We start from the raw sequence: 25895 nt of genomic DNA on the forward strand, positions 1-25895 counted from the left end.
TTTACATTTTTCTTTATCCAAAATTCAGTCTCAAAACAATATTTTTCATGTTATATGTGTTAAATTCAAATATCTATCTTTAGTGTGAACATCTCTAATTTTAGGTCGAGAATTTTTTTTTTATTTAAATAGGAGGAGTTTAGGGGTTTTTCTTCCTTCACTCGTGCTGCTTGATTTTTATGGGGCAAAAAAAGCTTTAATGACAATTCAGATGTCTGAATTTCTACTCCAATTGGGCTTGGCAGTGCTCTATATTGTATATAGGAAGTTACTATTTGTCCCATTAAAATTGCTTTTGGCTCCTATCAAGGAGCTGAAACCATTTTTCTTCCAAAAGTTTCCTTTACACAAAATTGTGATTCTGTTGAACAAAATGCACAATAGAATCATGATTCCGTTGTGCACCAATTTTTAGCCCCTCCTCCTCCCCACCTTAGTTTTTCTCACCCCAAACATAACATCAAAATTGTGATTCTGTTGTTATATTTTGTGACACCCCCTTAAGTGGGGGTGAAAAATATATACAACAAAAACACAATTTCATTATACAATTAATCACAACTATGTGCAGTCAAATATCCATGCGAAAATGCAATTTCGTTATGGCAGAGGAGTGCACAACGGTGAATGTGCACGATGACACGGTGATGGTGGAGAGGAGTTGCGCTTGTAGAGCCTCAAAGGTGGAGATTATGCACGGGTGGAGATTGCGTGCAAGCAGGGGCTTTGCGTGGCAGGGATGATGGGGACTGGTGGTGGCATAGCATGAAGGAGATGGGATAGGGTGGTGGTGCAGGATAGAGGTGCAAAAGGACTTTTTCGCAGAGAGGTTGGGGTCAATAGGAAAGCATGCTAGGGCTAATAACAACTCCCTTGTATATATACTTTGGGATAATTTAGTTTGTCTGCCATAAAGGTGCATGCCTTGGGTGAGTTGGGTCTCACTTGAATCTAAATTGGGCTTTACAAAGTGCAGGTCCAAAATTTGTTTGACTTCGGCTTTAATAATTGACTTTTGGTATATCTTTTACCCTTTTGTATATGCTAAGTACACTCTCATTATTTTTTTTCTTCTAATTTTTATTATCATATATACCCTTTATACCCATAACGTCAATACATAACTATTATTTTGGAAAGTACTTTTTGGAACACAATTTTATTTTTAACATTATGGAAAATACTTTCTATAATATTATTTTTGTATTCTAGAAAGTACATTCCAAAGTGTTAAAAAATAAAATTATGATTTAGAAAGTACTTTTCAAATGATTGTTTTGTATTTTGGAAAGTACTTTCTAAATGTTAAAAAAATTGAAAAAATTCAAGTAGGACACTAAAACCATTAAAAGCTCTATATAAAGGGAAAAAATTGCACAATAATGAAGCAATTGAAGTGGATAAAGCATATAATTGATATCAATCCTTCAATCTGGATAACTCTAAGAAGCATTCCGCTATAACAACTTGGAAAATTTTAAAATCTAGCCATACATTGTTGCATATATAAAATGAGAAACATTAATGGTGTTATGCGAGTGAAAAAATAAAATAAGGAATAAAGAGATTGAGTAAGAGAGGAATAAAGAGAGACTGGAGTACGAGATCAAATGAGGATGAAAGAAGTGAAATAGAAGAGAGAGTGTGATGAAAGAGGAAGGATGTGTTGTTACTATGAAATTAAGAGGGAGTGTGCAAGAGAGAGAATAAGGTTTGAAAAAAGAAAGGTTATTTAAATAATTCAAATTTAGAAAAGGCAAAGAGAGTGTACTTAGCCAAAAAAAGAGTAAATATAGCAATAACCTAATATTTTTATTACCTATAATACTTCTTTTTATTTGAAAAAAAAACCTTTAACCTTATTCTTCACACCCCACTTTCCTTGTTCTCCAAATCGTTCTCACCTCTTTTCTCTGTTGAATTCCCACCTTTTTTTCTAGGATGAGCCTAACATACTTTTAAGCTTAAAATAATTTTATATTGTTATTCAATCACAAATCATCGTTGATATGATTTTTAGGTTTTAGGATAATTATCATAAAAGTCAACAAACTTATCATATATAGTGGATTGTGATTAGATGACTGTTAGTGCATAATATTTTTTCTCATTTTCAAGAACATGAGCATATATTTGGTGAAAACTAATATATTAAGAGACAATTTGTTTAATTTAAAGTTAATGAGTAAGGATTCTAAATTTGGAAAGAATTGATATATTAAAAGACAATTTATTAATTGAAGTAGAGTAATACAGAAAATTTAAAATCTTACACACAAAAAATACCTATAATAAAAAAACTAGTTTTGGGAGCCCTAAAGCAAGGGCTTACCCAACCTTATATTTGGGTCAGCATCTTCTTCCTATCAAAGGTATTAGAATTCTAATTTAATCTTATATCACCGTAATCTTATCTTATAAGTACAATTGTGTTATTTAGGAATTATTTTACTAAATTCTAGATTTTTTTTTATTTCTAAAGTTTTGTGAGTTTAAAACTATGTAATATTAGTATAAAAAATTTTAAGTAGTTTTTTTAAAAAATTTAATGTTAATTGTTAATATGTTAGTTTTTGTTTGTGAGAGAGATTCGAATGTATAGTCTCTTTCTCTCCTTTCTCCCTTCAACCACCATTTTAACTAATTATTGTAAAAGTCAATATTAAATTTACAATACATGATATAGTTTGGGACTGAATAAAAAATGTAAAACTATTTTACATTTCAATGTCTAAACTATTTTCTCAAATTTTATCATATTTACGTATTTGTTTTCTCTTCAAAAATTATATTCTAGACAAGAGTCACTCGAGTTTGATAACATGGGCCATGACCCTTACATTGATTTAGCTTATGGACGCATTGTTCAATGGACTCGGGAAGAAACAAAGGGATTGTTATTGTCATTGCCAAATTTGCTATTGGTATTACCAGTTATAGCAGTTTAACCATTTTACCCTTCTCCCCTTTTTACTATAACTCCAATCCTTCTCCCTTCCTCTTTCACTTTTCTCTTCCTCTTTCACAACACCCGCAACCTTTCTCCCTTCCTCTCATTTCTCCACCTCTTCTCTTCTTTCTCATCAAACCATTCAACGTAGGTAATTTTTTTACACAGCAGAATCATGATTCTGTTGTCTTAAAGACACAGTGGAATCACAATTTCATATTTTTTTTTTAATTTCCACACACAACAAAATCATGATTATGTTTAGTATTTTTTTTCCTTTCTCCAATATTTTTGTGTCTTTTTTATGATTTTTCATGAATGGTTCTTTGCAGTGAACGCATGGATTGGAATACATTTTTTCTTATGAAGTTACAACTCCTCATGGTTTTGGAAACATCTATGATGATGCCTAAAATGATTTTGATCATTCCAATCAATTAGGTGAAATGTTTTCAAATCATGATGGTTTGGGAAATCAACATGAAGATCCTGACAATGGATTGGACATTGACCCCCCAAATTGATTACCCTTGACTTTTCCAATCATTTCACGACTAATGAGGTATGCTGATTAGTTGGCAATTTATTTTATATTTGTGTATGTGTATGTTGCTTAAGTGAAGGAAAATATTTTGTTTTTTAGGTTTTTGAAAATCGAGATGATTTGTTGTGTTGGGTTCGAGATTTAGGGAAGAGTCTTGGATTTGTTCTTGCCATTCATAGGTTAGATAATGGGATGAAAATCTATGTTGTAGTGAGTTATGAAAATGGAGAACCATATATGAGAATTTCATCTCATACAACTCAAACAAAAATACCCAAATACCGGTTGTAACAAAAACAAATATGTGTAATAGAAAGTTTGAAATTTCTTTATTTAATCCTATGATTCTAATTTTCTTTTACGATAATAAAAAATAGAGATCTGCAAGCTATTCTTTTTGCTTATAATGCATACCATTCGACCAATCCAATTAAATTGTTTACTTATTCAATTTCAATGATTAAACTCTTAAGTTTATAACGTACAAGCAATACAAGGATAAGTAAGTCTGCAAGAGTACTGGAACCAGAAAATGCGGATGTCAGTTTAAATTAAAGGGGAAGTTTGTCAAAGAGGTAGGTTGTAAAATTTTTGTTATTTGTGGTGTTCATAACAACAAAGTTAGTGAAACATTATTGGGACATGCATATGCCGGTTGTTTAAGTAGTGAAGAAAAGCTATGCTTAATTAAACGACAAAAAATGTGGTGAAGTTTGGTCAAATTTTGTTGATAATCAAAGATCAAGATGCGAAAAATGTAACCACCATCAAAACCATATACAATAAACAACAAAGATATTGGTGCAGACAAAAGGGTCCAAGAACGAAGGTACAACATCTATTGAAGTTGATAGAACATGATCAATATGTATGTTAATTCAGAAGAGTGGACACTCAAGATGTTGTCATAGATATAATGTGGCATCATTCAGATTCCATCAAGCTATTAAATTCATTCTCAACATTGTTGATTTATGATACTACTTACAAGACGAACAAATATCATCTTCTGTTGTTGGAGATTGTTAGTGTGACTTCAATATAAATGGTTTTTTTGTTGCATTTTCTTATTTACAATCTGAGAGGACGAACAATTTTGAATAAGCTTTAAATATGGTCAAAGGATTGTTTGTGAATGATGATGTGTTGCCTCAGGTGATTGTCACTAACAGAGATCTTGCTTTGATGAATACATTGGAGGTTGTCTTCTCTTTTTAAACCAACTTGTTATGTTAATTTCACATTTCTAAGAATGTTAGAGCAAAATGCAAGATGCTTATGAATAAGGCAGAAGATTGGGAGGTTGTGATGGATGTAGGCTTGGTGAATTATATTGATGAACAAATATATGAGCAACCGTTATAAAGCTTTACAAACATGTGCACATGTTATTCGATATTTTAAGAGTCTGTTTATTGTACATGATTATTGCATCATAAGGAGAGATTTGTAAAAACATGGACTGATCGTGTTATGCATCTTGGAAACACAACAACTAATACACACATTTTTTAATTACTTGTTTCACATTTTTTTTGTTATGTATCTTTTGTTGTCATTATACTAAATTGCTTTACAGGATTGAAGCACATGCAAGACTGAAGAGGTTGCTTCATGATAGCATTGGAGATTTATGTACTTCTTGGGATGCAATGAATAACATGCTTATACTGCAACACACTAAACTTAAGGCATTGTCTCAGAAAAAGCATCAACATGGTTAACCATAGGTTCAATACACCATTTTACAAGAGATTGTGAAACTTTTTTTCAACACAAGCACAAAGTTTAATCTTTGATAAGTTGAAGTGCATTACAACCATTGGTGTTGACAGTTGCTTGTGGATGAACACTTAGAACTACTCATGGTCTATCGTGTGCCTTTGAACATGCTAGGTATAGCTATATCAGTGGCTTAATATCATTATTGTCCATTCATATGCATCGAAAAATGTTATCCATTAGGGGTATAGATGACACAAGTGATTCTTGGGGGACTTAACTCTCACAAATTGGGTTGATGCATTGTTAAAGAGATTTTCATAGCTTGATGTGAGCGGGAAAATGACATTGAAGAATAAGGTTCGTGAACTTGCATTTTCAAATACCAAAGAAAGTAAAAATAAATGGTGCACTAAAGTACGTGAAAATTTACTAAATGTGCACCTTCAATGTGGGAGTGAGTCAATGAAATGAACACGATAATTGGTAGTTTGGAAATTCCAAGTGTGGCTCGCAAAGATGTTAGTAACAAAAAGCAGAAAAAACCATCCCTTATATGGATAAATTTTCCAATACATTGCAATAATACATCCTAAAAATTATTGATGTGAGACCTGGTAGAAATTGTGGTTACAGGACAATTACAACTTTACTAAGTCAAGGTGAGGAATCATAGGCTCTAGTTTGACAAGATTTGATTTGGGAACTTCAAACATGAAATTGGTTTCTTTATCTATGATCCAAAGTTGAACTTTCTTTTCACCCCGGAGTTTGACACCATTTGTTGCACAACAACTCCTTATTGTAATTGAATTTGTTAACGAGAATCACTTTGTGCAAGTATACAACATTTACTTGAGAAAAATTTTAGTATTGTAAACATTAATTGATTTGTTAACTAACATAACTATACTATTTTTTTGTGATAATAAAAATGTATTTGAAGGATAGTTGTCCCTTGTTTCCTATTGCACCACAATGGAGACATACTAGTGACACACACAAGAATTCAACTCATTGATGTTTCATTCAACTATAGGTTCTCAATATGTAGTAAATATCACTGAGGATTAATTGTTCAATTAACTCTCCTTATATTAAGTATTGTTATTTGTATTCATTTGACACTTAGTAAAACTCTAGCTAATGTTTTATTCATTTAATGTGGTATATAAAGTTTTTTAAATTGCTAATTATTGTAAGCCATGCATATTATGTTGCAAGTCATTTTTAATGAGGTCCTTAAAAATTCAATTATTATGGTTAACCCACAAAAATAAAAACAAAAACATGTTTCCATAATTATTTTTTTTGCAACACAACTTATAAAATGGAAACATGTTTTTGTTTGCAGGTATACAATGGAAACATGTTCTCATTTCACACAATGCATTAGAAAAAAATATAACAAGGAATGTTTTCATTGTACATTGCTAGTTACACAATAAAAACATATTTCCATTGCAGAAATGGGGGTGGAAAAAAAAAATAGCATAATGGAAACACACTTTCTTTGTGTAACTAGCAATAATGTGTTTTCATTTTACAAATGAGAGTGAAAAAATTAACAATAAAATCATGATTTCATTTTACACTTACACAATGGAATCATGATTCTATTTTTAATTTTTTTTACTCTTAAATGGAAACACATTTTCTATTTTGTTTCATGTGAGGAGACAATTTGAAAATATCATGAAAAGATATTCACGTGGATAGTGCTAATAATAATTTTGATAGTGCCAATAGTAATCCCCAACTTGGTTGGGAGACATTCGGTTGTGCATATATCCCGTATGAACTGAAGAAAGTCAAGAAACCACCAAATTAACGTGTTATATAGCTAAACATATTCTTAAAATGTAATTTATATTTCATGCTGATCATGACACGCGTATTTTTGTGTCTTAATTTAAAGGACAGAGAAGCTTTGCTTCAGGGGCAAGGGCAATGATTTGACCACTGCCAACCAATATGGAAGCATGACAAAACCCAATAATATTATAGAGAGCGTATTAGAAAATTAATGGGAATGAAGAGCTTAGTATTAGAAAACAAAAAGCTAATCAATTAAAGAGGGAAAGATAATGATAAAAAAAAATTAAAGAGGGAAAGAAAAAAAATAAAAAAAATTGAAAGATGTAATAATGAGAAAGAGCGAAAAAAAAAAAGAAACTAACATATTTAAATAGGTAAAAGGAGAAAGAAAAGAAAAGAAAAGAAAAAACTATTAAAAAAGAGTAAAATATGTTTTTCTTAACTTTTTTAACTTTTATGATTTTATTCTTTTAATTTTTCAAAAATTAATCTTTTTTTATTTTTTTTCAAATCCACCGTTAATGGATTAAGTAGGGCTATTTGTAATAATATTTATTTTTTTGGCGATTATAAATCATCAGAAAATTACATGAAGTATTTTTTAAAGATGAACTTGTTGTGGCAGCTATAAGCCGCCACAAATGGTAGAACATAAAAAAGTAAAATTGTTGATTCATGAACAACAGACCCATGCGTAATGCCCCCAATCCAGACGACACATCGGAACCATTCATTCTTGTTCTCACGCCAACCCACCATTTCCCCCATAAAGCAAAGCCACCACATTCAGCCTCACAAATTTCAGGTCTGGTTTCAGAAGTACAAGCTCTTCGGCTGTACGGCCCAAAGCGACGAGACCGGCGACGTTGGTGGAGATGCGAACAAGAGGGCTTTGAATCGTAGCCAAAGATCTGGCCGCCATGGGAGATCTAGACGGTGCCGGAGACAATGATGACGGTGGTTGACGCCGCTGCGGGTGTTAGTTCCGCCATTGAAACCCCTCTCTCTACCTCATTCATTGGTCCAAGTCATGAACTTGGTGACCGTGTAAAGAGCACATCATAGAGTCGTAGGAGATTCGCGATGAATTCGGGTTGACAACTTTGGCGCCGCGGGTTTGATGGAAAGTGACAGATAAATAATCATCAAAGAAAATGAGGAGGAGAGACAGAGGGTTTCTTCTTTAATTCAAAATAAATCATGCTACACTCTCGTAATGAAGGACGCACAAAGAATTCATTTATTTTTTACTTTCGTTAATTGAAGGATATGATGGTTTTTAATTGATAAAAAGAAAAAAAATATTAATATAAATAGTATCAAGTAGATAGTTAATGATGGATTTAAACAAAAAATAAAAATAAAATACCAGACAAAAAAATTTAGGAACAAAGACAATTGAAAAGTTAAAAGATGAAAATCATGAAATTTAAATAATTAGGTGATCAAAAACATAATTTACTCGTTAAGTAAAAAGAAAACGCTTTAATTTTACATTTTTTTTCATTAATACTTTCTTTATGAAATATTAGAATAATTTATAATATAATTTACAAGAGATATAACATTCCTTAAAACAAATCAACCAATGACCAATAAAATGATTGCTTATAGCATCATAAAACATCATGAAGACATGGACTCTATATTCCACTGTAGTGGCTCAGCTCGTCTTCATTTTTGGCTCCATCAAATCCAGCTTAGCCATTACTTCTTCGGCTCGGCTCAGCATCACTGCACCCAATTAAATGAGGAAAATTGAGCTTAGCTTTCGAGCCACGCATTTCAAAAGCGGCTCGATCGTAAGCCAAAGCTGCATCCTCAGCCGAATTGTAAGTCCCAAGCCACACTCTCGCGCCGTTCCTACTTGGGTCCCTTATCTCAGCCGCAAACTTGCCCCAAGGCCTGCGTCTCACTCCTTTGTAATTTTGGTTACGCACGTGGCCACCACGCGCCTCTGCAGACGAAGCCCCACGCCCCTCTGTAGCAGCCGTTGTTGCATGCCCCAACGAAGATAATGGAGAGTTAACGGCATTGACGTTATTATTAGGTGTTGCCAAAACCTCCGTTATAGAGTTGAAGTCTTCGTTGTCGTCGAGGAGGTAACGTTGAATGGATTCTAGAAGAGCAAAATCATCGGACTCAAGAGTGGTGTTGAAATTGTTCATTTGGCTTTGGTCTTTTGGAACTTGGAAAGTGAAATGTTGTATTAGTGTTATATGTGATGTGAGGGTATTAGACATAGGAATATGTGATTCATAATGTGAATTTATATGAGTGAAAGATGTTGTTGAGAAGTGGTTTGGTTTTTTTTTTTTGTGCCATTTTGTTGGGGACATTTCGTTGAAGCATCCTTGGTTTCTTGATTGATTTTTTGAAGCAGGTGCTGAAATTGGTTTTTAGGTATTGTGAATTAAACAAAAGTTTTAAATCACGTGGTGTAATAATGTGTTGGATAGTATTATAATAATAGCATTAATGAATCTGAGTAATTAAACAATTCCTTTTTATGTTAAGAAATTAAAAGGAGTGGGTAATGTACTTTTTCTTTGGTTTGATTTTGTCACGCGCTTACGTAAACTACATTTCTAATGAGGAAATTATACATTCACACATAGGTAACTGTATAGCGGTCAAAATTTACTTATATTTGTGTAAAAAAAAACTGATTTCTCTAAAATGAATAATCTGCACCATTGAATACATCTGTAAAAGATTATGTAGAATTAATTTAACTATTAGTAGTCTTGAATTTGAGTCATAAAATATGTTGAAATATTTATTGATTTTTTTTATCATATATAATAGTTTTATTTAATTTGAACCAAATTTTTAATTGTAAAAAATAGTTGTAATCTGTAGAATAAATTGTATAAACCGTTTTACATGACAAAGTATATATATATATATATATATAAAGAATATTTGATTACGTGATAATTTCATATATTTTTTTAAATATTAAGTCAATATTATGCTATTATGTAAATAAATTCTATTTTATTATATATTCTATTATAAGGATTGTATTCAATTATTATTTTATTAAATGTAAATAATTATATTTTTAGAATTTATAGAGCAAAGATAAACCCATGTTTTTTATCATGTAATTAAAAATTATAAGAATAAAATATAAAAAATTGTAAATTCGTGAATTATATTTAAACATTAATTGATAAAAATATGTTCAAATGTTAAAAAATATTTGAAGATTCAATAATAACTTTCACCTATTTGAAATAAGTTTTAAGTTGAAATCAATATTTTTATAATTTATTCAATTAAATATGATATTTATATTTTAAATTAACCTATTTGATTAATGTTCAAATTTCGTCTATTAACAATATATAAATTTAATTATTAATATAAAAATATAGAAAACATATTAAATATAAAATAAAATTTATGAAGATATCTTTTTTATGAAGCACAAAATTTTATAAAAATAAAAACTTGATGCATGTATATAAAATATAATATACATCATACAAAATTTTGGCATAATTTTTATAACAGTAATATTTTATTATATTAATATTGTTAACTATTATATATATACTAATATATATTTTTATTAATATATTTTTAATAATTAAAATACATAGATAAATATATTAAAAATTATAATATATAAAAATAATATAGTATAAAATTAATATCCGTATAAGACACGCATAAAATTTTATGTGCATTAATTGGTTATATGTGTGTGCGCGCAATAAACTATAGATATGTTGAAATATTAACGAAGTTTATTTAATTTAAAGGAGCAGAGTCCTTTGAAAAAAAATGATTTAGCTATATATGCACTAAATTGATATGCACTGTCCTCCAGTAAAATTCGGAAAATAAATAGATATGTGGTCTTGAAAATTATATACAAGTAAGTGAGCTATTTGTTTTTTTGGTCAACTACGCACGGCTCTCCACGGTGGAGAGTGGAGACAAAAATCTAAGTGAGATATTTTCTGCATTTACCTCATTAAGACATATATAAAATTATAAACATCATTATAAACACAATCCGAGCCATAGAATTTTGCATATAATTAAAAACTTTGTGTAGCCCAAAATAGAAGAAATTTATGCTTACACAGTTACACATATTTAATTAGTAACAATTATCAAAGTTAGCAATTTATTAACAAAGTATAACTATTGGTGTATAAAAAGTTTATCTATCTACAAAATAGTGTTATATGAATACCAGACGGCGCTTAGTCAGTCTTAGACTACTATTTTATTGTTCAAACATGGTGGGCAACATTTTAATCCCTCAGATGAGAAAGGATATATGTCCCTTCTACACTTTATTTGGAGTTATATGGAACATTAGATTTCAAAGGTCAAAAATTAATATTATGGGTCATACATACACTCGATCTAGTTGACTACTTTGTACGGGGATGTTTGGTTACATTACATGTTCACATTGTGTAAAACATGAAAAATAACTTGTTTCCTACTTACAATATATTATTTATCAGGGAATAAGGTTTTGATTTTATTTTGGATTGGATTTCTTAATCTTTTATTTACTTTATAACCGGTGAAGATAATTGTTTGTCTTCAATTACATACAGGCAATTTAAAAACTTGAGAGATCTAAAGTAAATTTAAGAACAAAATCTTTTATTTATTCATAAAATAGTTTATTAAAATTATCATTATTTTATTTAAAATTAATTAATTTTTTGGGCTTTTTGTGATGTAAAATTATTGATTAAATTGTCGTAATTAATTTCATTTAACATTTCTTTTTCAATAGACAATAACATCAATTTGTTCTATCTTTGTTGAGACATTGTTGATCTTAAGTGAGTTTTTATTATTTTTTAGCTTTGAAAAACTCTTTTCTATTGAAGCAAATACTGATATCGTTAACATTATTCTATAAGCTATATGCGTATTTGTTTCCTCTACCCTCCAAATAGAGACACATGCACATAAAAGATGAGAATAAACAAATAGGTATTGAGAAACTATTGGCTAATGTGTTAAAGTGAAACAATAATCAAATAAACTTAAGAAACAACTGAGAAGACAAAGAAGTATGAAAAATAATGAGAAAAGAAAACAGAATTAGAATTGAATATGAAGAAAATAAAGAGAATAGAAATAAAAGAAAAACTTTTGGATTTCTTTAGTTATTAACTATTAAATATTTTTTTCTAAACAAAGCTATAATATTGATGAAGAGTTGTCGTTCATTAATTACTTATGGTACCAATAAAAAATTAACAATTACTTATAATATTTTAATTAAAATTTATTTTCAAATATAATTTTACAATAATTCTTTTTAGGTATATTAGTACTAAAAAAAATTTGAGACCTTTTTTTTTGGGACCTAAAGTCCTTATTTGGGCTGCTTAGGCCTTAAGTCGACCTAACTACACATGTACACTTTGATTTAGGACAACTAATGCACACAAAATTTGTTCCCTTCGTTTTCTAATGCTAAATTTATATATTTGAATGAATTAATTTTAAGCTTAAAAGTATTTTTAAGAAAAATCTTAATTAAAATATATTGATTATCAATATGTGTATGTCCAACGGGAAAGGAGCTAAGCTAATCAAGTCCTTAAACTTGTGATGCACGATTTTATTTCAGAATGCGTGTGAAGATACGCTTGCAGTATTTAAATATTAAAAAAAACGCATGACTGCATGTGATATTATATACAATATTCAAATACATGAAATTGTATTTGTGTGCTTTTAATTATTTATTTATTTCTATAAGCAGCACTTGTGTGCTTTTATTTATGCATAATTAATATTACATATGACATTTATGGAATTTAAATATTTGGGTAACTTTCCTACATGTACTTGAAATGCATTTGGTTATTAAATATAGATGTGTCTCTTAAGGCATTTGGTTATTAAATATAGATGTCTGACTCTCCGTACTCAGCCACAAACTTTGCCTTCTCCCACTCATTTGCTCCGTTGTGCTTCCACTACATAAGGTTCTCAAAATTCTCATCCTTCCCTCTCCGTTCAAGAATCTCCTCCACCTCTGCATACTCAAATAGCGTCCCTTCCAAAACCCTAATCACTCCTTCGAGTCTAATCCTACGCCCGAACTACATCGGATTCCCCTTTGGCGTCACCTCTAGAATCTCCCTCGCTAGATCTAATGTCGTTCTCCCACGGTTGTCCGCCACCTCGGGATCTGCACTGGGATCTAGAAGAACCTTCGCTACCTTGAGCCTCACGTATCTTGTCACCATGTGCAGCACCTCGAGGCTACCACTTCGATCGCAATGGTTCAGATTCGCGCCGACCTCTGCTAGCAACTTCATGCAGGGCTTTGAGCCGAGTCCTGCGACAAAGAAGAGCATGGTGCAACCATCGGTATCGATGTTGTGGCCATCGTTGACTCCGAGATGAGTCCAACAACAAAGAGGTACTCCATTCTGGTGGCACTGTCCAAGGCTCTGCTTCCGGTGATGCCTTTGACTTCGCCGTAGGACTCATCTTCGATGTCTTTGGAAGTTGTTGTTGCTTCCTGCTGTTGTTGGTTTTGGAAAATGGCGGTGATGACACGAAAGCGTGTGGGTTTGTGGCTAGTGGTGAGAAATGGTCGATGGTGGGGAGGGAAGAGGTGTTTGGGATTTGGAGAGAGTTTAGTTAAGAGGTGTTTGGGGTTGGACTTTGGCACATCCGGTGCCAAGTTTGCCATCATTGACAAAGATGGGACAATTCAAGCTGAGGCTAAAAGAAAGTGCCCTTTCTACTTGATAAGTAATATAATTTTATTTTCCTTTTTTAATAAAAGATGTGTGCAATTAGTAATTTAACGCTACTATTGCTATTAGTTTAGTAAGCTAAGGTTTCTGTTTTTCTTGTCTTAGAAAGAGGGGACAATGACATGATTGGGTACGCTCGTGGAAGGAGACAATGTTTTCTCTACTTCAAGATGTCCAACTTCACCTTTCCAAACACGTTGTCTCCATTTCTATTGATGAGACTTTTGCAACTACTATCATTGTCGATAGGTGGATCAATTTTTTGTTTCATATTTTAATCTTTCTATTAATTAAAAATTAAGATTATTGTGTATTTGAATTCTGAAGTAGGAATATGAATCTGATGTTGTAGTGACATGGGAGAACCGTTGTGGAGACCTTTACTTCACCATTGTGTTTTTCAGTGCTAGGAGGTTTATGTGTTTGTGTTGCAATTTTGACCTTTGTTTTATGTTTTGTTGCAGGTTGGCTATGATCCTAAGGTGGACTCACATCCTTCATCGCTAGTCTCTCAACTCATATCCTGAGGTTGTTGCTCCTGGAACTCCAATTGCTTGTTTAAAGGAGGAAATTGGAAATAAATATGGTATGTTCTGCTTTCTTAATACTTGTTTGCAATTGTAATGAGAATCTGTATACTTGAAATTACAAATTTTTAATATTGGGAATTTGTTTCATTCAGACACATGTACACACACGTGTGATCAATTGCACATGGGATAGTTTTGTGCAGACTCAACAGTCAACAAACATGCTAGTAACCTATACATTTTATTGATGAAATTGGAATGAAATTTTAGTTAATAATTGACAAAATTTAGAAAATGAAGTGTAAAAAAAACTATGCTTGCAATTCACTATACTTAAAACACGTTGTACTTTCCATAAATTATGTACTATTTTAAGTTAATTTGGTTTCTGTTAATATATCAATTTTTAAAAAGCTGAGTGACTTTGATCCAACATGATAAGTGGACTCTGGAAATCAAATTTTTGTATTATATATGGAATTTTAGTGGGAGAATCCTATGTAGTTTAAAATTAGCTAAGAGTGTGTTTGGATGGGGGAATTTAATAGGGTAATTCAATTTTTTAAAGGATTTTAATTACTTTCCAATCAAATAAGATGTTTGGATAAAAATTTTAAAAAAAATTGAAATTTGAGGATTTTGATAAGGGATTTTAGTTAACTTAAATATTAGCATTTTAAATTCTTTCCATTTATGAAAGAATTTGAAATTCTTTTCTGAGGTAGCTTCTCCCGAAACCCTTCATTCTGTGGCTCCTTCATTCTCTGGCTCTTTCATTCTCTTGCAACAACTTCTTTCAAAATCCTTCGTTCTCTCTCTTGCAACAGCTTCTGCCGGAAACCTCCACACTTGTTCAGCTGCCGGCGGTGGTTTCTGGTGACTGCATCGGTGGTTTCTGGTGACTGCATCGGAAAGGAAGAAGAAAAATAAGGTGATTGTGTTAGGATTTTGATAGGTTCTCTCTCGATCCTTCATTCTTGCTAAGTTTTTCACTCTTCTCTTTCTCTTGCAACAGTTTCGTTTCTCCCTCTGCATTATTCCGAAAAAGGTGCCGATCACAAGGAAGGTCAGTTCTCGCCTCCATCAATGCATTTTTCAAATAGATGGTTCATTTTTCATTATTCCTACGATTATTATTTCTATCTCTATTTTTATTGTTCAATCTAAGCGTAATAAGGCGTAGATCTAGAAATCACGGTGTTCATCTATTTCTTGTCTATTTTCATATGATATGTAGTTTGTGCTGGAATTTCTAATTCTTATTGTGCCTTGTTCGTGCAACAGATTCTATTTTCAAGATTTATTTACTAGTTGTTTATGATCTTCCTGTTGTTTTTGTCTTGTTCTTCTTTAGAGTGAGAAAATCTTATCAATTTAAGAATTTAGTTGCTGTTAAAACAAATATTGGTCACTAATTTATACATTGCTTCAAGATGTATTCTATATGACTTAACTTGAAAGCTCCTTCAAACTCTTTCAAGTGCGTGTTCCTCAGATCATCTGAAAACCAAACCAAAATAAAATTCATGCATGTCCCCACTACACTTCATATAACTTAACTTTACTTCCTGTGAGATTGTAAGTTTTGCCAGATTGGAATGAACCAATAATCTCAACAGCTTAAAATATATTTCAAAAGAAATTGGAATAAAACCAAACAAATCTTACCTGAGAGCCCTGTCATGTTCTTTACAGTGAAGCCTGTAAATTTGTTACAAGTTACAGGAATTTCTTTCAAAATTGAAGGTGAATAACTTTCTCATCATGCTGATCAATTCCTTCTTGAGTAGCTTTTTATACTCGTGTTAACAGAGGATTATCAATTCAGAATTTAAGAATGAAGTTCTCTAGTATATTAATAAAAGAACCAGTTTTTTTGTTTTTTTGTATGCTTATACTTTAAAATATACAGTATTGATATCCAACATATGTTAACTTCGATTCATGTCCCATGTCCTAGACGAACAATTTGAATGTAACAAGTTAAAACACTAGGATATATACTCTGATGAACCTTATAGAAATAGAGAAAAAAGAGACTTTTTGCTATGGTTTTCAAAATGCAGTAATGATGAAGCTGGATTGACAATGATAGCATAGCATTAGCATATATTCTGCTGGTTTAAACTTTAAAGTGATATCCTTGCTCTTATTGAATACAAGAATTTTGGTATCTCCAATAATCTGATATGTCTCTGCCTTTTCCATTACACTATATGATACGGTTTCCAAACTTTCTAGGGATAACTCACAGTACACCAGATTTGCCATTTATCTTGACATAATTTCCCTTTCCTAATTGAGCTATTTCAGCTAGGTTTCACTTAATTTAGTTTGCTATAGTTTACTCCTATATCGAACAGAAATGTCCAAAGCTGAACTTAATGAGAAGAGGTCTTCTTATTGCAGGATTTCAGACTTTAAGGTGCTCATGACACTTTTAAAATCCTTGTACCACTATTAAAGACTATATATATTAGCAATGTTAGTAATTGGAAATTTGTTGATACAATACTAAATAGAATATGGACCATGGTATTCAATCCTTGATGGGGTTTAAGTTCATAAACGCCTTCTAATTTTAGGCTTCTAGGAATTTAAGTTCACCCCCGCTTTCTTATTTTAGGCTGCCTTTAGGTATGATAAAATTAAAATATATAAGTCAAGAAAAACTAATTTTGTAATATTGAACTACGCCTAAACTAGAGTGCAGAATACTACACTACCACTACTCCTAAGAAAACACAATAAAAGACTATAGAAAAAATATGAAGAAGATAAAATAGAAACTCATTTTTCATTTATTGATTTCCTCATAGAGGAATATATTTATATAATAATCCTAATTGACCATGTATGAATAAACCATATATTTATGAGTACACCAGATATGTGCAAATTACTTAAAGCATGTATGAATAAACCATATGTATGAATAATATATTTTTTTTGCAGATGTAGGGTGTCCTAGCATTGTGTCATACATGAATGTTGGTTAGAAACTAAAAGCATGTATGTATTAAGTTTGTGTTACAATCGTATATGAATAAACCATATGGAGTTCAACTGATAAAGAAAAAAATGAATATAATCAGATCCAGTCCAGAAACACTAAATCAGAAGTAAAAAAAAAAAAATCCAATCTTCTCCTTAAAGAAAAGAATAATGTAGAACTTAAATAACCCAACTTGCATTTCCTGTTTACAGAAAATGAATAAACCAATATTCTACCAGAAATGCCAACTGGGTTAGCTCAATAATCCAATAAAAGAATCAATTATTGTTGGATGTGATGAATCCTTATATTTAATACATAGCAATGATATAACAGTAAACAAATTGAAATAATTAATTACATGAATGACTTAATTAACTGACCTTGAAAGGATTGAGTAAAGATCAATATTATCTATCCAAAGTCTCAAACTCAGAAGAACCTCCCATGAATCAAAACCTCAGGCAAACAAAAATCAAAACCTTCTACAAGAGCTCCCGAATCCTTGTCAGATATGCTTTTATCCATTCTCAAGCCGACAACAACCCTGCCATGTGCCTCCATAAAAAATTGATCAAGCAAAGTTTCAGGATTCTTCATATATTACGTAGCTAGATTTTTTTTCAGAGTTTTTTGGTCGTCAAACAAAACATTAGTTATAGTATTTTTAATGAGTAAAGTTTCAGATATTTAGCATAAGTTTCCACTAGTATATATGCATGTATGTAAATAAATATACTGCCCCTCCTCGTATTCGTACATCTCTGCAACTGTGAACATTAGTTCATTGATCTCAGCTTTTCCAGCCATATGGAGTTACTTAAAGCATGTATGAATAAACCAGCATGATATGAGCGTAAAAAATTACTTATGTCTGAAACAATATATATTATAGCTAGGACACCCTACATCTGCAACTCTATTTATTGTAATGATGTATTTTCATTATAGTAGTAATTTTAAATACATGTTTTCTATTTATTAATTCTTTATAATTTTTTGAGCACACGTCAGTAGGACTGAATTTTAAATTATTTTATACTCCTTTAATTTATTTCTTTTTATTATATGTACGATTTTGAAAGCAAAATTTATTTTTATGCAATTGATATATTGGTCCTGGGTCTTATAGTAGAGCCTTAAACCTGAACCAGATGTTAAATTGTTAATACATGGCTTCTTAGCTAGGATAAAGAGTACACTGGTGCTACCAAGTTAAACAGTATAATTAAGATGGATATATCCTGGCATTGATTAGTGTTTCAATATATAAACATAAAAAAGAGAGGACTACATACGAAGGAAGAAAGTGCATATACGTGGTCCTTTTCTGCCTTCACATCTTGCTTTGTCTTTTTTTTTTCTTGAGTATGACACATGTTTGATAAGAGATGTTAATGATGTATTTGAATTTCTATTGATTGTTCAATTGAATTTTTATCATTATTCTTGATAAGCATATGCATCAGCTTCTTAATTAATCCTTTGTTATTATATTATTTTTCTTTTAGTTATATAGTGTGGATAGTCAAGAAATGGAAAGTAGTATAGTTAATGCTTCGGCTACTTCAAGAAAACGTAGAAGAGATGAAGAGGAGGAAGAAGAACTTGAACAAATATTTTTCATTATTGTTAGTGTTGTCACTATGCTTTTGGGTGCACTGACTTGGTATCATGACAAGTATTTTGTTAAGGAACCTGCCCGAAATTTGGAATTAGAAAGGCATAGTTTCCTCAATCGTCTATACAGGGGAACAGAAACTGATTGCATTGAACAATTAAGGGTCAGTAAAAAGGCATTTTTTAAGCTTTGTAGAATTTTACAAGAGAAAGGGCAATTGGTAAAAACAAAAAATGTTCCTATAGATGAAGCTGTGGCAATGTTTTTGCATATCCTTGCTCACAACCTAAAGTATAGAGTTGTGCACTTTAGTTATTGTAGATCCATGGAAACAATTAGTAGGCAATTCAAGAATGTCCTGCGAGCTATAATGAAAGTAAGCAAAGAATATTTGAAGTTCTATGAGTATAATCTAGAGGGCTCGGTGGAAAACAAATGGAGATGGTTTAAGGTAAGTTTGTCATTTGTTAGTAATTATAAGGTACTTTAAGTGATTATGACTTATTTTTTATTTTGGAATGTTTTTAGAATTCGATTGGAGCACTTGATGGGATACATATTCCAGTAACAGTTTCTGCAGAAGATAGACCTAGATATCGTAATAGAAAGGGTGATATCTCTACAAATGTTTTAGGAGTTTGTGGTCCAGATTTAAGGTTTATATATGTGTTGCCCGGGTGGGAAGGGTCAGCAGGAGATTCTCGAGTATTGCGAGATGCTTTGCGTCGTCAAAATTGTCTCCATATACCAAATGGTAATATCATGAAATGATGAAACTTTATTTAACATATAAAAGAAATATGCATATTTTTATATATAATATTTTTTTTAACCATTGTAGGTAAATATTTTCTTGTGGATGCGGGGTATACAAATGGCCCTGGATTTTTAGCACCTTATCGAGGGACTAGATATCATCTTAATGAGTGGATCGGAAACACTCCTCAAAACTACAAGGAGTTATTTAATCTTCGTCATGCAAGTGCAAGGAATGTTATTGAAAGGTCATTTGGGGTATTGAAGAAAAGATGGAGTATATTAAGAACTCCTTCTTTTTTTGATATAAAAACACAAATAAGAATTATTAATGCTTGTTTCATGCTACATAATTTCATAAGAGATGAACAACATAGTGATCCAATTTTGGAAGCCCAAGACTTGGAACTTTTATCTATTGTTGATAATGAGTTAATCAATCAACAAATGGAAAGAGTCACAAATAATATTGGAGATGAAGTCACAACTATCCAAGCAACTGAGGAATGGACAAGATTCCGTGATACTTTAGCAATGAATATGTTTGCCACCTATCAAATAAGAAGAAACTTTGATTAGAGAGATGTTTTTAGTGGATTTGGATTTTGTTTCTTATGTGTAATTGACTCTATACTCATGTATGTGTGATACTTTGGATTTTTGTATTTCATAATACTTTGGATTTTGTTTTCTTTCTATGTGTAGTTAATTTTATACTTTCGTAGAATGCTAATTTGGCATGTCTCACCTTTATATATATGTAATTATATATGTGAGATTATTTTTTTTTGTCTAGAGAAATGGAATCAAGCAATGTGAAGAACAAGTCAGGTGGAAAAAGAAAGATGTCTAGTGAGGACACAAGAAGTTACTTCGCATGGAACTTGGAAATGGAACGTGTGCTAGCTGATGTGCTTAGAGATCAAAGAAATTTGGGCAATAAAGGTGATGGAAATTGGAAAGCAGTAGCATACAGTACTGCAGCTCAAATTTTGTCCAAGCGTTTTGGAGTTCACCTCATGGCAGATAATGTTAAGAATCGTTTTAAGCTTTGGAGAACATGGTATGGAATTGTGAGTGACATTCTTAGTCAAAGTGGATTTGACTGGGATAGCACAAAGTACATGATTACCGTTGAAAATGAAATTGCATGGAATGAATATGTTAAGGTAGCCAATTATCTTTTAATTTTATTCAATAGTAGTTATTATTTGTGTTGTTATTAACATGTTTCTATTTTTTTCAAGTCACATGAAGAGGCCAAACGATTTCGATTCAAAGTCATTCCTAATTGGGATGATATTGTTGACCTATGTGCAAAGGATAGAGCTACTGGACTCGGAGCAGAAAATGCATTAGATGCAGATGATATCATGAGCAAAGAAACAAATGAAGAGGAAGCAATTCATAGTGTGAGTTTTGACTTAGAGGGATCAAGTTCTGCCACGAGAAAAAACATTCGCCCAAGTAAGAGTGGAGAGAAAGAAGGGATGATTTCCTCAATGAAAGAAGTAGCCGAGTCATTGAAAGAATTTGTTGAAGTGACTAAGAAGAAGATGGAGAACAAAAAAAAGATGGAGATAAAAGAAGCTCAAGAAGTGGTACATGAAGTGGTGAGTGAGCTAGATAATATACCTAATTTTAATGGTGCACTTAGACATAGAGCAATTGATTGGTTGACAGAAAATCCCATTAAGTTTGCGATTATAAAAGCTCTTCCATTGGATGAGAAAGAGGATTACATCTTATCTTTTATGCCTTGATGTCAAATTACAGGTACGTTTGATATCATGACAAGTATGTTGATGTTGTATAATTATGTTTTACATTTATATCTTTCATTTTATATAACAAATTATGTTTTAATAAATATGATTTATTTAGTGACACTTAACATTATGTCTTCTTTTGCAGAAAATATGTGAAGGAATTCCTGTGTTGAAGCAAATGCAATTAGAAAATTCAAAATTATTTTGGAAGTTGGACTTATTTTGTGACTAGATTTTATTTCCGTCTAAGTTTTTTTGGTGTAATTGCATTACTGACCAATGACTTTGGCAAAAAAATAAGTTTCATCTATAGACTTCTAAATAACATTCTAAGGTGAAATGATACTAAATATTGTTTATGTTGTGAGTGGTGTAGTGTGTCGTAAATGAAATAATAATTTAAATAGTTAAATTATATATTTTTAATTGAAATAGATTAAAATAGTATATATTTATTGGAATATCACACTCGACAAATAGTACATAGAATTTATTAATGAAAAAAATAATTATTTTATTAAAAATTGTTTTATTAAAATATAAAATTTTAAAAGAGAATGCATTTGATTATTTTATCAAAATAAGAAATTTTAAAAATAAAGAAATTCAATTTCCTTATCCAAACACAAAATTTTGAAAATGAAGAAATTTAATTTCATCATCCAAACACAAAATTTTAAAAATGAAGAAATCTAATTTCTTATCCAAACACAAAATTTTAGAAATGAAGGAATTTAAATTGAAGAATTTGAAATTCTCAAAATTTAAAATTCTCTAGAATTTTAAATTTCCTCATCCAAACACACTCTAAAGGAATAGGTACTTGTTGTCTTTCTCCTTGGCCTACTTTGGAGTGTCTACTGAATGGAATACTGAACCTACATCTTTGGAAAAACATTTTTCTCAACCCATGTGTAACTTTAATATAGAAATTGAAAATTTGAAACTTCTCTCACCATTATAAATCTATGCCTACTAAATATAATTGAAATATGCTACAAGTTTGAGAGTAACCAAGGCTGCAAGAGCATGTTAGCCAATTTGAAGGTCACTTCAAAAATAGGAACCAACTTGAAACTGTTCCCCCTTTCTTCCAGACATAAAAAACCATGTAATTGGATTCACTGAGTTTTAAAATTGGATTTCCTCCTCTTTTCCATTTGCTATTTCAGTGAATATGGGATTCCTAATTTATATAGCTAGAATTTATAACCAAGTGACTATTATTATATTTTTGTTTTCTGGATATGGGTGGAGCTTGTTGCAAATACTAAATGCTTTACTTCCCAATTAGCTTATTGATAGTTGGTTCTATTAAAAGACATAGGCAAGAGAACGTTTAATATACCCTATGAAACATTTAGTTACTTGAAAAATATGTATTAAATGTTTTTTGTATTAATATATATGGATTCTTGACATTGTTATTAATATATTTGTTCAAAAATGGGGATTATCAAGTAGAAAATTCTCATCTGGAGCCTTTTGTGCGTCTTCAATTTCAAGTTTGTTGTATCATTGCTGTTGTTTCTAGTTTTATTTCTATATATACTACTTTGTATAGAAGTTATATTAACATGTGTTATTTTACCATGCAGTTTCTGAATATTCACTTGCTACAAAATTTTCTTGATTATGTCATTATTGGTAAGTTAAAAAATGGCATAAATCTTTTTATTATAATTTTCCTTTTTATTAATTATTTTATTAGTATTTTCTATCTCCAATCCTTATTAACGTATATATTGACTAGGTACAATTAAATTATTTAAACAAAGAAATAAGCATAAATGTACCTCCAAATATGTTTAGAATTCTAAATTTTAATTTTTTAAAAAAGGAAGTTCTAAGATAGTTATTGGAAAACTGTTTTAGAAAGTTTACAATCTAAGATGTGGAATTCTCAATTTTTTTAAAAACAAATACATTCCTTAATTTTTCTAATAAAAAAAACATTCTAAGTCGATTTTGACTTAAAACTTGTCATTCTAAGATGACTTTAACTTGAAAATCGTCTGAGGATGATAGTTTTTCTAAGATAATTTTTTAGGAACCGTCGTAGCAAATCTTCACTTTCCACATCGTTACCTAAAAGACGATTCAAAACTGTCATTGAATGTGTCATTAAACCGTTGCGAAATATGTTTTTTTTTTCTTCGTAGTGTCAGTTTAAAGTTATAAAATATTATAATAATTATCAAAATTATACCAATATAATTTGATCATTTGCTCATATATATATATATATATATATATATATATATATATATATATATATATAACATTCTATCAACACTTATAATTTTTTTTTCTATTTATCTCTTTCTATTTCATCATATCATCAACCATACATATAATTTTTTTTCTTCTTTAAGTACTTTTTTATGTATATAGACTAGAGATATTTTTTATACAATATATATATATATATATATATATATATATATAACCAAATTAAAATATATAATTAGAAAATAAATTTTATCTAACAAGTCAGTTTTAAAATGATACTTTAACAATTATTATTGGGTTTATAAAATCATCTACTATCTGACTATTATTAGATTATACACAAATATATTCAATGTTACAAACTTCACATTTAATATTTATAATCTTTAAAGTAAGAATTAATATTAAAGATTCTAATCAAATAAAAATAATAATAACATGACCAAATTAATTAAAGCATATAAGTAGGTTTCCTTACCTCATAAATTGATTTTATAATATTGAATTTAATTAAGCTAAATAATAACTTTTGGTCTCCACCAAAATTTTCCTTTTATAATATATATGACTATCTAAATATTCGTGTTAAAGGTTTTTATGACTTTTTTATTTAAAAAAGCAAAGATAACGTCATATCAACTAACCACACGTGGGGAAGAATCTTCCACTTCAACATTCAATGCTATTTTCAAATACTCTTGTAGCTTCAAAGAAACATCACACAAACGAAAACAATATTAAAGAAATAATTAGCATCACGTTGTTCAAACTATGTTTCTATAGTTACAACGAATACATAAAAAAATATACAACTCCAGAACCAGTGGTATAAATACACAACGCATTATTCTTCATAGTGCTTCAAGAATAAAAAAAGATAACCCCAAAATCAGAAAAAACCATCGTCTTCATCACCATTCAAAACATGGCCACCACAATATCTTGTGATTTCTCTTCAATGGAATCTATTCAACACTATCTTCTTGAGCCTGAACACGATTCCAACGCTCTCATGAACATTTCCAACCACGAAGTTTGCTATTCTGCAACGTACAATGCATTCCCAAGCCCTACGTTCAGCTTGGAGGGTGTCGTCCATGATGCAAAAGATTCCTTAGCATGCAAAAGAGAACACCCTAGGGAGGAGCGTGAAGTTCACGCGCCACCGGTATGGAAGCATTACCGGGGTGTGAGGCGTAGGACTTGGGGCAAGTTCGCGGCAGAGATAAGGGATCCAAAGAAGAATGGTGCAAGGATTTGGCTAGGCACTTATGAAACTGAAGAAGCAGCGGGTTTAGCTTATGATAGAGCTGCTTTCAAAATGCGTGGCAGCAAAGCTAAGTTAAATTTTCCTCATCTCATTGGCTCTCACGCGCCTCCGCAGCCAGTGAGAGTGACAAAGGCTTTGAAGCGAAACTCGCCAGGGAAGAGGAAAAATTTGGCTGACTTGTTAAACAGGTTGGCCAAGAATAGAAGCCAAATACTTATACAGGTGCTTGAAATGGGTTTACATGCAAATTATGTCAATGTTGAACAATGGTAGAGTAAGTTGAATGTGTTATGTTGTGGTGCCATTAATATAAGGTTCTAGGTGTTTTTTTTTTTTTTTTCAAGAACTGTATACAGTTGTTTGTTTCCGTAGTTTGGATTTTTTCAATGATTTTTGCTTACACTCCTTGATGAAATTCTGGGGGTGAAATATACGTTTGCTTCTACTCATCAAATATCAAAATCGTAATATATATAGGGGTATATATCATGTCATAAAAACAATAGTAGGAAAAAATATTATGCCAGTTTCTTAGGTGAGATATGGCATAATTCCTTTTAATAGGTTCCATAAATTATTAAACTAGAAATAATATTTTTTTTGAGAAGTTGACATATATATATATATATATATATAAGGCTGTGATAAAAAAATTAAATAAGTAAATTCTTTTTGAGAAGTTATTAATTATTTGATTTTTAAAAATAGATAGTTCTATTAAATTAAATATGATTAAAAAATCGAAACCGATTCACAATAATTCTTAAGCATCCAAGCCTAGGATGGTTAATTATCTCAAAATGTTAATTTAATTTGCACATTACCATAACCTAAACATATTAAATTAGCTATCATCATAAAAACATATCAAATTATCTTATAAAAACAATGATAAAATGAATAAATAAAATCAAAATATTA

The 25895-nt window shown here is 30.7% G+C and overlaps 4 protein-coding genes across 4 annotated transcripts; 3 read left to right on the forward strand and 1 right to left on the reverse strand.

Annotated features, from left to right (window-relative positions):
* Nucleotides 1-8523: 8523 nt before the first annotated feature.
* Nucleotides 8524-9283, reverse strand: LOC114417659 (ethylene-responsive transcription factor 14-like). The gene has a single exon (XM_028382759.1). It carries the CDS (start codon nucleotides 9275-9277, stop codon nucleotides 8735-8737), a length of 543 nt encoding a protein of 180 aa, XP_028238560.1. The 5' UTR covers nucleotides 9278-9283; the 3' UTR covers nucleotides 8524-8734.
* Nucleotides 9284-17125: 7842 nt separating this feature from the next.
* Nucleotides 17126-20424, forward strand: LOC114419094 (protein ALP1-like). The gene is made up of 3 exons (XM_028384695.1): nucleotides 17126-19398; nucleotides 19476-19701; nucleotides 19789-20424. The coding sequence occupies exons 1-3, from the start codon at nucleotides 18862-18864 to the stop codon at nucleotides 20280-20282; spliced, it is 1257 nt and encodes a 418-aa protein (XP_028240496.1). The 5' UTR covers nucleotides 17126-18861; the 3' UTR covers nucleotides 20283-20424.
* An 80-nt stretch (nucleotides 20425-20504) lies between these two features.
* On the forward strand, nucleotides 20505-21569 carry LOC114419095. Its single transcript, XM_028384696.1, has 2 exons — nucleotides 20505-20872; nucleotides 20951-21569. Exons 1-2 carry the CDS (start codon nucleotides 20549-20551, stop codon nucleotides 21464-21466), a joined length of 840 nt encoding a protein of 279 aa, XP_028240497.1. The 5' UTR covers nucleotides 20505-20548; the 3' UTR covers nucleotides 21467-21569.
* Nucleotides 21570-24417: 2848 nt separating this feature from the next.
* Nucleotides 24418-25403, forward strand: LOC114419396 (ethylene-responsive transcription factor 2-like). The gene has a single exon (XM_028385045.1). It carries the CDS (start codon nucleotides 24630-24632, stop codon nucleotides 25245-25247), a length of 618 nt encoding a protein of 205 aa, XP_028240846.1. The 5' UTR covers nucleotides 24418-24629; the 3' UTR covers nucleotides 25248-25403.
* Nucleotides 25404-25895: the final 492 nt, after the last annotated feature.

This window comes from Glycine soja, chromosome 7, assembly GCF_004193775.1.
Source record: "Glycine soja cultivar W05 chromosome 7, ASM419377v2, whole genome shotgun sequence".
NCBI classification, from domain to species: domain Eukaryota; kingdom Viridiplantae; phylum Streptophyta; class Magnoliopsida; order Fabales; family Fabaceae; genus Glycine; species Glycine soja.

Coding starts and splice junctions, on each gene's coding strand:
- LOC114419396 (XM_028385045.1), top strand. CDS start 24,630: ATGGCCACCACAATATCTTGTGATTTCTCTTCAATGGAATCTATTCAA.
- LOC114417659 (XM_028382759.1), bottom strand. CDS start 9,277: ATGTCTAATACCCTCACATCACATATAACACTAATACAACATTTCACT.
- LOC114419095 (XM_028384696.1), top strand. CDS start 20,549: ATGTCTAGTGAGGACACAAGAAGTTACTTCGCATGGAACTTGGAAATG. Junction 20,873..20,950: donor CATGGAATGAATATGTTAAG/GTAGCCAATTAT, acceptor ATTTTTTTCAAG/TCACATGAAGAGGCCAAACG.
- LOC114419094 (XM_028384695.1), top strand. CDS start 18,862: ATGGAAAGTAGTATAGTTAATGCTTCGGCTACTTCAAGAAAACGTAGA. Junction 19,399..19,475: donor ACAAATGGAGATGGTTTAAG/GTAAGTTTGTCA, acceptor GAATGTTTTTAG/AATTCGATTGGAGCACTTGA. Junction 19,702..19,788: donor TTGTCTCCATATACCAAATG/GTAATATCATGA, acceptor TAACCATTGTAG/GTAAATATTTTCTTGTGGAT.